Source organism: Brachyistius frenatus, unplaced genomic scaffold, assembly GCF_029030835.1.
Source record: "Brachyistius frenatus isolate BFR_SWC_R1_liver_20210118 unplaced genomic scaffold, ASM2903083v1 Contig_300, whole genome shotgun sequence".
Taxonomy (NCBI): Eukaryota; Metazoa; Chordata; class Actinopteri; family Embiotocidae; genus Brachyistius; species Brachyistius frenatus.
The window spans coordinates 286,203-298,510 of NW_027210899.1; the positions used below are offsets into that span (position 1 = coordinate 286,203).

Genomic DNA, 12,308 nt, shown 5'->3' on the forward strand with positions numbered 1-12,308 from the left:
TTTCAGCATGTCAAAATTCTTAAGTGATAACAAAGCATCGTAATATTTGACCATTCACTCAGTGAGTCCAGCATCTCTGTTGTACAGAAAGGTCAGGGCAGATGTGTCTTCATGTGGAAACCTGATTGTAAACGACAACCTTTTCTGTTTTTGTGAAGTCACTCTATGACTGACCAACTGGTTTAATTTTAGGCTTCTTACCTCAACAGAATTTATAGTTTTCTCAGGTGTTGGTGGGCTAAGATTTACCCTTGGCCGGGTTTGTGTTGTGGTTGTCTTTCCTGCAGCTGTTGTGTTCTGGTCTCACTGGTCACCCGTCATTTTTTCCAGTGACTACGCATCATGCAGCCTAAACCTAACCCTCCCTGGGTGTGTTTGGCACAGAGAAGTCATTCTTTTGACTGATAGAATCATTAAAAGTCTGCGATAACCCTTAACATTGGAACTTGAAGGTATGCACACAATTTTTCCAGAACCTGAAAAATACTTTCCACCTAACATTTACTCATAGACAACTTGTTGGCCAAGAGGTTTGTATAATCCAACTGGGGATTTGTTTCTTGACTAATATAGATTAAACCCCTACAATTACTCTCAAATCAAAATTACATTTAGAAGTTTTTTTTAAGAAAAAAAAAAAAATCCCCTGATGCCTTCAATGTACCTCTAAACCTTTGTCTTCATTCAGTACAAGTTGCTCAAAGAATATACAAATATGTCCTGCCTCTATCTCTACCCACCCACCCTTCTGTCTCTTGCCTGCAGCTCAAGCAGGCAGCTTGCTGACATGGAAAGCCCCAACCCAAAAGCTGACAGGATAGGTTCCTTGTTTGTGTGATGTATGAAACCCTGTCTGTCTGAATCTGTGTTTTTGAGACCGTCAGTGTTACACTGCAGCTCCAAAGTGGAAATGGTCATCAAAGGCATCAACTGCTTATTTCACTTATGGTGTGTTCTCTAACATATAAGAACCATCAAATGGACTTTTTAATTGTTAAAAATGTGATTAATATTGGAGGGAGACTTTAAAACTGAAACCTGAATGTCAGACCTTGAACGTCTGTCTCCTGTTTTGATAAAGGCTGATGGACTGTGTAAACACCAGGGACAATGACTGCGTCCACAATTTGACTTTTTTTTTTATCCTGGAAAAGTCTGACGTGATGCATTTCTGTAAAATGATATCAATGTCATAACCATGGGTTGATTTCACCTGGGGTAAGTGAGAAAATAGGATTTTAAAGAAATTATGTTTTGCATTTTAACTCACCCTGTGAAAATGGCTTTTTATGTTTTTTTTTTTTTTTTAGTTTTACAGATTTGATGACATCAGAACTTCAGTGATGTTGCTAATGAGAATTGAGCAGTCATAAGTGCATCACAGAATGGATGGATTATGCCACATTCAAGAGCGAGAGACACATTCAGCTGCTGCTGTCCATCTTTGTCCCCATGTAGCACCCTGCTAAAGAGTGAGAGTAAATATATAACACACCAAAGAGATAGAGGCTCAGCATTTGAGGAGAAAATGTACCTTTTTTATCCTCAGTCTTCAATCTTAAGTGTTCACAGTACAGTGCTGTTAAATAATCAGTTACTCATCTTTATGGTGTGTGTTATCAAGAATAGTTTGATATATTTCTAAAATTTGAAATACTTTTTATACCCGCAGATTGTGTGAAACTTAAGTCACTGCCAGCTCTACCATTTTGAAAATTTGCTTTGTTTTAGACCAGGAAGTCAGCCAGCTCTGAGGTGTTGAATTGAAATATTCTAGTCTATTTTGTAATGTGAAAAAAAATAGGATAAAGGAGAATATATAAATATATAGGACTGCATCTTGAGATAGCCTGATGGTGGCAGCCATATACATTTGTGTTGACTTAATAAGGAACAGTAGCAACACAATGTTTTTCTAGTGCAGATCTCAAAATTTCAGAAGATATATGAAAATTTCCGGAACAATGTTATAATGATCTAATATTATCAAATTTTATGCATTTGATGGTATGTTCACACTTCAGATGTCTTCAAATGGAGATATAAGAAATACAAAATATTCCCATTTAAATGACATGTCCATAAAAAAGATTCCAAACCAAGCGCACCCGCTCCTTAATGAGAAAGCTGGTGCTCAAGTGCAAAAATATGAATCAGTTACCGAAGGTGGCACTCAATAACATCTTGAGTGAGTTGTTGTGTAATACAATCATTGTAAACGTCATATAGCTTTAATGAAGAGACGGAACAAGCTGATACAGTCAGACAGTCAGGAATTATATGAATCCAACAACCTTAAAGCTCCTCAAGAGTTTATTGAAAAGGGTTTAATAAGGGGAGATAACATGAAAATATACACATGTAAGGACAGTAAAGTAGCTCGCAGTGGTCCAAAATGTCAGATGTCCTCAAGATTTATTTCGAAACAATTGTCATGACTTGCAAAGGGTAACTTGTTATTGTTTTACAGGCTCATCCTTAATCCACAGGGTATCTATTAGACTTATTTTTGAAAACTTTGAGTGGCTGTGTTTTTTATGTTTATGGAGTCATATTATCATCGTTGTTTTTTTTTGTCTTGTCTCACAGGTCATTAATTTGATGTTGACCTGATTCTTGACAGGATGTATTTCTCTCAGGGTCAGCTGATAGATGACCTCAACAGATGCGACTGTCAGCCACGCTGGGCCTTCAGTCTCCGTCTCATACTCGTATTATTAGCTGCCATCTGTCTTTATTCCAAATCCTCCACAAAAAATAGTTGTCAACATCACTGCCACCACAAAGCCGTTCACGCTGGGTGACACTGCCATAGTTTGGGTTCACTCTTGTTTTCTTGAGACTCCGCCTCTCCTGCCCCACTGCCTTCCTCATAACTGTACCGCTGATGCATTAGGCCCAACAGGTGTTCGTTTCTGAAAGGATCACTTAGGTATATTTAGATTTTGAAACCTGAGAGACCTGGCCTGTGATTGGCTGCGTCAGCCACATGATAACCTGGGTAGAAACTGCAGCTGTGTGCTGTTGTCCAGCGTTTCTCTGGAGGGAAGCTGGGGAGGCTTTGGCGGCTTGGGAGACCATTACATTTTAACATAACTGGTAAGCAAAGGAAGGATAAAAAAACTCACATTTTCTTGTTTTTCTACACCCTGCATGGCTTTCCATCTGCTTGGACATCCATAGTCTCCATCCTCTGCTACCATCCGGATCCAGGAGAAGCTGATTGAGGAATAAGGAGTGTGAAATGCTCTGTTGCACGTTCAAGGAGTAACTAAACAATTCAGAAGACTCAAGATCAGACCAAGCCTACCTTTGGATGTATCTGACATTTCAGCAGCCGCCTGGCCTTCTTGTCTTTTTTCCAAAATCTCAGCACCTGTCTGGCTGTTTTGTCCTTCTACCTCATCTCTTCTACATATTTCTCTTCTTTATTTTACAGAGAAGTTCATATTTTAATACAAAGAGAGTGCAATCAAGTGCTAAAAAAGGTAGTTAGTATGCCATCCTATATTTAACCTGCACCCTCAGAAGGCATTGCATCTCCATTTACTAAACAGAGTCAACCAATCAGGATGTGGCATTAGCTTACATGTCAAATAGCTGAGGCACTGTTGGGCAGCTGTCGCCAACCTTCAGCCAGTACAGTTCTTTGAGCTGTGTTGTGGTATGCAAGGAGGAGGGGCAGCTGTCACACTGAATGGCAGACGCTTGCTGTAAATCGCTCAGTGCATCACCTTTCCTAATCTCCCTGTGTAATTGTTGGTTTACACTTCTGAGAGGTGTCTCACACATTTTGTTATTTTGTTTAGGATTGAGGCAAATCACAAAGTCAGGAGGAATCAGGTTGAGACCCTAGCGGATGTCAAGTGAGGCCTCGTAACTGTCAGGTAATACAGCGGGAATCTTTTGCTAGTATGGCAAGCACATTGGTTGAACATCAATATGCCGGTGTTATATTTTCCGGCATGTATTTGCTTTTTATTATACCTTTTTTTTTTTTTTTTTTTTAAATAATCGTCTGGGTTTAACAGACGATGACTGGAAGCATCCTAAAATATCCCTGGTGCAGTTGTCCCTTGATACCTCATCTAGACCCCAGTTTATACTGTTGTGATGTGATGCTACTGATAGAACATGCAGAACATTGTATGCTTCCACCATTAGAAATTATTTTCAGTGTTTAAAGCCAATTATTGCTTGTTCAGAGTTAAAACGCTTAACTGTGATATGTGTTTTGTGTAGAACCTCTAAATCAGTCCCAAAATGGCGGACACTGCTGATGACCAAGAAGAGTTTGAATATGAGGAGGAGGAGGTGGAGTACACTATCAGCGAGGTAAGAGGCTGTGTACATTAATCATAAAATGCAAGATTCATTTTCTTTACTTCCATCAATATGTTCAGTCAGTTTTTATTGTTTTCTGCCCAAATACAATTTAGACTTGAGATTTGATTTAATTCAGTAGATATTATTTTTTCACTGGATCGGCAGTTCCAAAGGCAGACACTATGAATAGTGAAGTTAGTGAAGATACCCCTTCTAGTCAGCAGCTCACAGTGCGGGACATCCATGTCTGCCGGTATATCCTGTTTCAGACAGACACCCTCTGACTGAACTGCACCCTCTTAAGTGCAGTCCAGGACTTAAAACCTCTGATGGGTTGCACTTAACAGTCAACTATACATTAAATGAATATGTTACTAAAAGTGCAGATGCTTTAACCTGAGCCTCTGTCTCGAGGCAGAAAGCCACACAAGATTAAAAAAAAAACTTGAGGTCTCGTGATGTAATAATGCTACAACTGCCAGATAAGTCGTTTTTTCAAAGACTTCTGCATATTAAATTACAGCAATTATTTAAATATTTTGTTGCAGACAATCAGCTTTCTCCATATCTATATCTAAATAGAGTATATATATTTATCTAACCTATTGATGAACATGTTTTCCAATGATGTAATGGTCCCCAGATCACCATGGAAACCTTCCTGAATAGAATACCTAGAGCTAAAATTGGATTACATTTAATTTGGAGGGGTGCCAGTTCTGGAAGTTACCATTTAGTCTTTAGCCTCAAATGACCTGTTGAAATTCTTCATGACACTTCACATCAATTATGTAATTTTGTGTAAATGGCTAATCTCCGGTCATATTTTCCTCCAGATTATGTGATTAAACCTCACAGCCCCGTGACTTCATGATATTTTATGCTACATTTAGAGTCCATTTTGTGTATGAAATATTGTCATGTTCATGGTCTCAGTGCCAGTGTCCGATGGAAGAGTGAAAGCAGAAGGCTAACACTTAATCCCATATTTCCTGGTGAAATAGGATTAAAGTTAACCTTGTATTTGCACAAATACTTAATATTGCTGATATTTTATAGGGGAGTCTGAATGATTGTTCTTGGCTGTCACACTGTTAGCTAATCATACCAAGCAATCACTTTTCATCATTTCACTCCCATATAACATATCAACTGTTTCAAATGGATTTACCATCTTTACTGCAAAGATGTAAATCGTATGGGAGGTGGGACAGATAGTTACCTACAAAAATCAATACACTCTGATTTCACTAGCACTTTCATCTATACTGTGGAGAAAAGTTGCATTGTTTTCAGTAAGAAGTAAGATGGCTTCTTATTTAATCTACAGAATGGGGAGAAACATAGTGCTGTTCAGGTCATACATAACATATTTATACAGTTAAAAACACAATAAAGAATCTTGGAAGTCCTTGTTTGGGTATTTACTCCTTTCAAAAGATGTGCTGATATTTCTATGTTTTTTTTGTTTGTTTTATTGGATAATGATCGACTTCATAAACCAGTTTGATGTTGAGTATTTTCTTCCTCCTAATTTAATAAAATGACTTAGCTTCTAAGGTCATGAAGAGGTGGAGTGTAGAGTTCTCTGTCTGGCATTCAGACAAATTTAGAAATGGACTTGTACAGCATGTTGGCAGCGAGATGCAGATGAGGAAGAGGTAAAGAGAGAGAGAGAGAGAGAGGAGAAAACGAGCCGAGCCACTGTGCTGTAAATCACACTGTGATAGCCCCGAGCATGTTAACATCACACTGCTAGAAATTTGCTCAAGGAAAAAACAAGGCTGTCAGAGAGAGGTTGTTTTTGTGTTACATTGTAGGGATGGATAGTTCTGGTGGTTTCATCTACACCTATGGTTCTCTCCTGTCTGATAGATTCAGATATTGAAGCCTCTTACAAATGTTGATTAAAGTGATTGAGATGTTCTTTCTCTCAGCTCTGGTTATTAGACTTGAAGAATATTTGGTTAGCTTCTAACCTCAATGTTTCAACCTTAAAAGTTTCACTGGTCTACTTCCTAAGTATAGGGAAGTGTATTTTAGACAGTCTGTCAGTTATTCATGGATCAGTATATATAGGTGAGAGCTGTCACTTGCTGTAGAGTGACAAGTCACTAGAACAGAAAGTTTTATCATTAAAGGTCTGGTTCATCCAAATAACAAAACCTAACTCTAGTAGGGCCTATATACACAGATATATGTTTATGTAACTTTTAAAATAGCAGCCTCCACTCCAACACAATGAAGGTGATTGTGGTTATCTTTATTCAATTCAGTTTTATTTACAGTGTAAAATCAGCATAAAACAGTTCCGATACACTTTACAATTACAGTACAATAAAAGAAACCCACATTAAAATATAAGTGTCAAGTTAAAGTTAAAAGAACATGCAGTAGTAGCATACACCTGCATGGAGAGCAAAAAGTGAGCAAAACTAAGGGACTTGGTTTTCAATTACAATCAATAAAATTACCGACAACCACATTAAATTATCAATGTTAATATGTCAATATTGATAAACAATTAAAGTTAAGAACATTTTAAAACATTGTGTAGAAGTAGCAAATGCATAGAGAGAAAAAAAAAAAGAAAGCATAGCAAAGGTATTGTTCAGGGTCACCTGGGATAGCCTTGATTATAAACTTTTAAAAAGGACAATCTAAAACTTGATCTTAAAAGTAGAGAGGGTGTCTGCCTCCTGATCTCAAACTGGAGGTCTTCCACCGGAGAGGAGCCTGATAGCTTAAGGCTCTGCCTCACAGTCTACTTTAGGAAACTCTCAGAACTACACGTGAGCCTGCATTCAGAGAGAGGCGCCCTGTTGGAATAGTGGGGGACTAAAGGATATAACATGCTTTAATAGAAAATACATCCAATAAAAACAGTTCACAGATTTTCCAGAGTAGCCATGGTACTCTCACTAGAAAGACAAGTTGGTGTTATTTATTAGTGTAATTTCCACCACAAACTAATTCCCCCCGCTTTGCATTATATTGGCCTGAATGCAGAAATTTCCAGGGCATATATTTAAAAAGCTGAGCATATAAAACCAAAACTTCCCCCGTGGACAGATCCCATTAGAGGTTAAAGGGGAAAATATGTGTTTGCAATTTGGGTGAAACGGTCCTTTAAACCCACGAGCGCTGCGTGTGAACAGCCATGGAGATTTACAAAGCTGTCTAAACAGCTTGTGTACTTCTGTGTGCTGTAGCAACTGATAAGAGGATCAATGTTCTATGAACCGACTAATAAGAATAGAGTCGTGGTCATGTGAGCGCCAGCTGTTTAGAGACACTGTCAGAGGATCAAAGATTCAGAGCGGCCAGGCTCACATAGTGCGGAGAATATTAATACTCCTTTATCCTCAGTATAATACAAGCTTAATTAGACTGCACTCACATTTGCATCATACTGTGGTCACCTCTCAGGATTTTTTTCCTTCGGTCAGTGACACTATTTAAGTGGAGAGGTAATAAGTTTATTACAAGTTACATCAAAAATCCCTGTTGACAAGCCGCTCTGCTTTTTAAATTTTTTTATTTTTTTTACTGTTAATGGACTTTTTAGGGACATTTGTAAGAACAGCTACTAATGTAATGCAGTGTAGAGTGATATGCAACTCGTTGTACTGTAGGTGTCAGTGACAGCTATTAATGAGCACCAGAGCTGTGGAAAAATCACCCTCAATCCAGAACTACTGTGCTGTTTCTCCCATAACTTGTGGAAGTTTTGAAAACCCAGAGTGTGTCCCATATTTGTAATATGTCGAGCAGAGCACAACGACGTCTGGTACTGAGCACAAGACTCAGTTACTTCAGGTAAAGCACCTCCTCCCAAGGCAGCTCAAGCAGGATATAATAATGTTGTCTCCTTTATGGTGCACCCCCCTTGTTGTCTGCGTGTCTCATAGAGTGCATAGTCCCCTTTAAGTTAGTTATATCAGTTAAAACTCAGCATGACCATAACATGCTAATGTGACCTACTTTTTTTTGTTGTTGCAATTGTTGGTGTGATTTGGTTTTATGTGGCTAACAAATGAGATACTGCACTTACTGTGTAACTCTTAACGTGATGCTGAGCCTGACACTGCATGCAGCAAATAGAGCTCATGGATATTGTAGGTGTTACTTTGTATTCTCTTTCTGCTTGCTTTGGGTTTGTCTGTCCTTCAGTCACCCTTCATCCAGCATGATCTTAGTACACAATAATTCCATTACTCTGACTCACTGACTTCCATGTAGAATATATTAGAGCTGAATAAATCTTGACTTGAATCACTTCAGTTACTGGAGGTGATTGATTAGACTAATGGGTGTACTGCAGACTCACAGAAATTATATTCGTTTGGCAAGAGGCTCTCACTTCATCTTGACATTTAATAAACAAATTTGCAATAGTCACAATATTTCTTAAAAAATGTGTTTTGTGAAAGTATCTCTAAGGACTTGATTTCTTTGTGGATTTATTTATACTTCCTGGCCAATATATTTCCTGTAATCAGCAAATGTCAGTCATTTTGTCGGTTTGATAGTTCATTGTATTCTCCTTTGTCCTCCCCCAGTCTGGCTTGCCCACCAGGAAGACCAGGAAGAAGGTCAAGGTGGATACTTCCAAGTTCATGACTCCATACCTGGCCCACAGCCAGAAGATGCTGGACCAGTTCAGCCACGTAAGAAACATGTTTAAAACCCAGGCCCTGTAGTCACTAGTATGTGTAAAGTATTTAGAGCACATTTTTTTTAAATGAAATTATTTAAATTTGACTACTTTCAGTTGTTATTGACAACTATTCTATTTTATCAACTGACCGTTGTCTGTGACAGAATAAGTATCGCCAGGCTTATGACTTGTCCAGAGGGGCGCCTCCTGCCTTCATTACTGATACCCCTGAAATGATTCGCATCAGGAAGGCCCAGGCGCAGCTGAGTGAGGTACTACTGGGGACTGTGGGGATAGTTTTCAACAAATTTTAAGGATGAGAGCTGGAAAGTTATTGAAATTAAAGGTTTGCTGGCTTGAATCCCTTTTGTGAAATTACTAAAATGAAATTAACTTCTGTGGCCAGCAGTAGATTGAGTGTGAAATATGAATGTGGAGGAGAGATTCTGCACAATTTCACTGTGATTAAATAAAGATCAAAGTAAAGTATAGTGCCTCAAACTTGACTTGATCTTACTGTTGTTGGGAATAATGTGAAATAAACATATTGTCAGGTTAAATACCGAATGGAGGGAAATAAAACTCGGACAACAAGCTTGTACGATGGTGAGGCCAAAGAGATCGCCCACGTCAAGCGTGTATCTGATCTGATCAGCAAGGTAAGTTACCTGCGTTTATACGAATATACTAAGGTTTGAAAATTAAAATCTAAATTTAATGTTAAATCAAACTGTTTAACATCACTGTGTTTGGTTGTCTCTTCTAGGTTCTGTATAGACAGAAGTGGGATGAGACTAAGGACCGGTACCTGCTGCCTCCTGATGCTCCTGAGCTGGTGCTGGCTGTGAAGAATGCTGCTAACTACAGCAAAGTAAGTCTTATGTTGCTCATTTCAGCAAAGAAAAAAAAAAAATCATTTTTGCTGATGTTAGAACTCCATCTTATTGTGTGTGATATAAAAACCATCTGTCAAAATGTTTTACATGCATGGAGTAATTCATGACTTTACACCTTGTTCAGAAACTTTACACCGAGTGCTGGGATGAGGAGAAGACCATGTACTACCCTTACAGTGACAGCCCTGAGCTGCGCAGGGTGGCCAAGGCTCAGCAGGTCCTCAGTGATGTAAGCTCAATTTACTTCCAATGCCCATTTCTCAACTGCAGTAAATGAAAATAGATAATGTGGCACCTTTTGTTTTGAAAGGGTGTGTTTCAAATATCTTTAAAAGTTTTGTGGCATTAATACTTTTTGGTAAAAATCCTCTCAAAGTTGGTCAGTATAACATTACATTTTATGATAAATTAGGAGAGTTTTGTCAACAGTTAGGAAGTTTTATTTTTTTTACAAAATGTGTTCTGAGGTTTTAAAGGTACAATATTTGACACTCTTTTTTTGCAGTCATGCTATCCATGAGAAGATGTTTTTATGGTTTTAAATACCAAAAACATCTCGTTTCTTAGGCTTACCTTTAACATCTCTGGTATTAGATGTCATTTCTAACTGTGATGCAAATCAGTAAGCAGGACCGTAAAACTGGAGGTGTAGGACATTGTTTAATATCCAAACAAAAACTTTCTCGCCAAGTTTGCTTTCGAATTGATTCTCAAAAAAATATACTAACTTACAATATAATTACATAAATGCTGGTATAAAACGATAACTATAAGACATTTTGTCTGTGACTGTCGTTTGATGCTGTCTGAGGTGACTGAGGTTTGACTTTAAGCAGTTAGGGAACTTTTTTCGAGTCATCAGAGTGCACAATTATGTTTTCAATCACATATTTACATAATTAATCATTTCTGCCATTGCTGGTAGATTGTAACACAGCATCAATCATTAAGGCAGCAACAGTTTTTTTCAGAGTCCCTCTTCTTGTGTTTGGTTGTGTTTAACCTTTTCTGCTGATGTCAAACGTCAAATATTGATTTTGAAGAATGAACCCAATCAGTAATTTCAAATCCTGCTGTGTGTGTGCCCCCACAGGTTCACTATAAGAAGGGTCATGATAAGCGCAAGGCCAAGTACACCTCCTTAGCTGATCCTCCTGAAATGGAGCTGGCCAAGAAAGCGGCCAATCAGCGCAGTGATGTAAGTAGGACAGTTTTAAACTGACTCGCAAACACATTGTATAAATGTGAAACAAACAGAAAACAGGAAGGGTGAGGAAGAGAAAGTGATGAATTCAACCATTTCCTTAGTCGTTCTCAATGAAGCTTTCCGCATACATTAGCCATACAGTAAACACACAAATACATACTTACTGTAAGCAATATTCAGTGTAAGGATTAAAAAACTAGAAATACTAAGCACATGAATTTGCATGCACTCACAGTGTTCTTTTTTCATTCATAAGTGAATGCACAATGGACAGTGTGCAATGGTTATAGAAATGTGCTTATTGTAATTCTATTGCTCTTCATGTGTGGTTCCCCCACAGCAGTCTTGGAAATGGTGTGCAATTATAAAGAATACATTGTCAAACATGATCTGTGCAGTGGTTAGGATCAGGTACCCCATCATGATGACTGCCAGTGAATTCCCATATAGACAGAGCCTTCAGACACCAGCCCACCCAGAGCCACTGCAAGAGATAACTGGCCACCTGCTCTCTGATATTAGTAGCCACACTAAGCTGGACGGGAGAGGCGAAGAATGGGTTCAAATTGCAGGGATTGCAATCATTCCTAATGGCTTTTAATAAACGAAGAGACATTAGTATAGTGAATAAATGTTTTAATAAAGACTGAAGATAACATCTTCTAATGTTGACTGTTTTTTGTTCCCCACAGCTTAAGTACAAGGAAGATTACAATAAAAATGTGAAGGGTCAGTGGTGCGAGACACCCTATTTTGACGTGGCCACTGCCAGGGTGGCGATGGAGAACCTCAGCACTGTAAGAGATCACTACTACAAAGGACATCATCATGAAAGCAATATGTTTTTTTTTCCTTTTTCTGTATTTAACTGTTGGGTATTTTCTTTTCAGAGAAAATACACGCAAGAATTTGAAAACACAAAAGACCAAATTTATTTCATGCAAACCGACACGCCCGTCTACAACACACAGAAGAAAGCTCGTTTTGCTGCAAGTGAGGTAAGTGCACAAACACAAAGGTGTCAAAGTATTTTTGTAAGTCCTATCTCATGTGGAAGACACGACAGAGAGTTGACCCATGTCTCAGAGCAGTGTGTGAGTCAACAGGCTGAGTCCACTCTGACGCAGGGACACTGTATTGTGCCCACACGGCATGACTGAGAGATCTACATTTGGTTCAGTGTCGCCGCACAGATTCAGTGTGCAGTTTCCCCCATACG

The 12,308-nt window shown here is 38.6% G+C and overlaps 1 protein-coding gene across 2 annotated transcripts in view; it reads left to right on the forward strand.

Annotated features, from left to right (window-relative positions):
- Positions 1 to 3,010: 3,010 nt before the first annotated feature.
- The window catches only part of neb (nebulin), a 57,341-nt gene continuing 48,043 nt past the window's right edge, over positions 3,011 to 12,308 (forward strand). For both annotated transcript variants that reach the window (XM_069722681.1, XM_069722682.1), the window contains exons 1-12: positions 3,011 to 3,099; positions 3,810 to 3,887; positions 4,243 to 4,335; positions 8,101 to 8,145; positions 8,889 to 8,996; positions 9,151 to 9,258; positions 9,541 to 9,645; positions 9,753 to 9,857; positions 10,007 to 10,111; positions 10,976 to 11,080; positions 11,782 to 11,886; positions 11,980 to 12,087. In XM_069722681.1, coding sequence (XP_069578782.1) covers positions 4,264 to 4,335; positions 8,101 to 8,145; positions 8,889 to 8,996; positions 9,151 to 9,258; positions 9,541 to 9,645; positions 9,753 to 9,857; positions 10,007 to 10,111; positions 10,976 to 11,080; positions 11,782 to 11,886; positions 11,980 to 12,087 — 966 coding nt within the window. In that variant the 5' untranslated portion in view covers positions 3,011 to 3,099; positions 3,810 to 3,887; positions 4,243 to 4,263. The remainder of the gene's footprint in view (positions 3,100 to 3,809; positions 3,888 to 4,242; positions 4,336 to 8,100; positions 8,146 to 8,888; positions 8,997 to 9,150; positions 9,259 to 9,540; positions 9,646 to 9,752; positions 9,858 to 10,006; positions 10,112 to 10,975; positions 11,081 to 11,781; positions 11,887 to 11,979; positions 12,088 to 12,308) is intronic.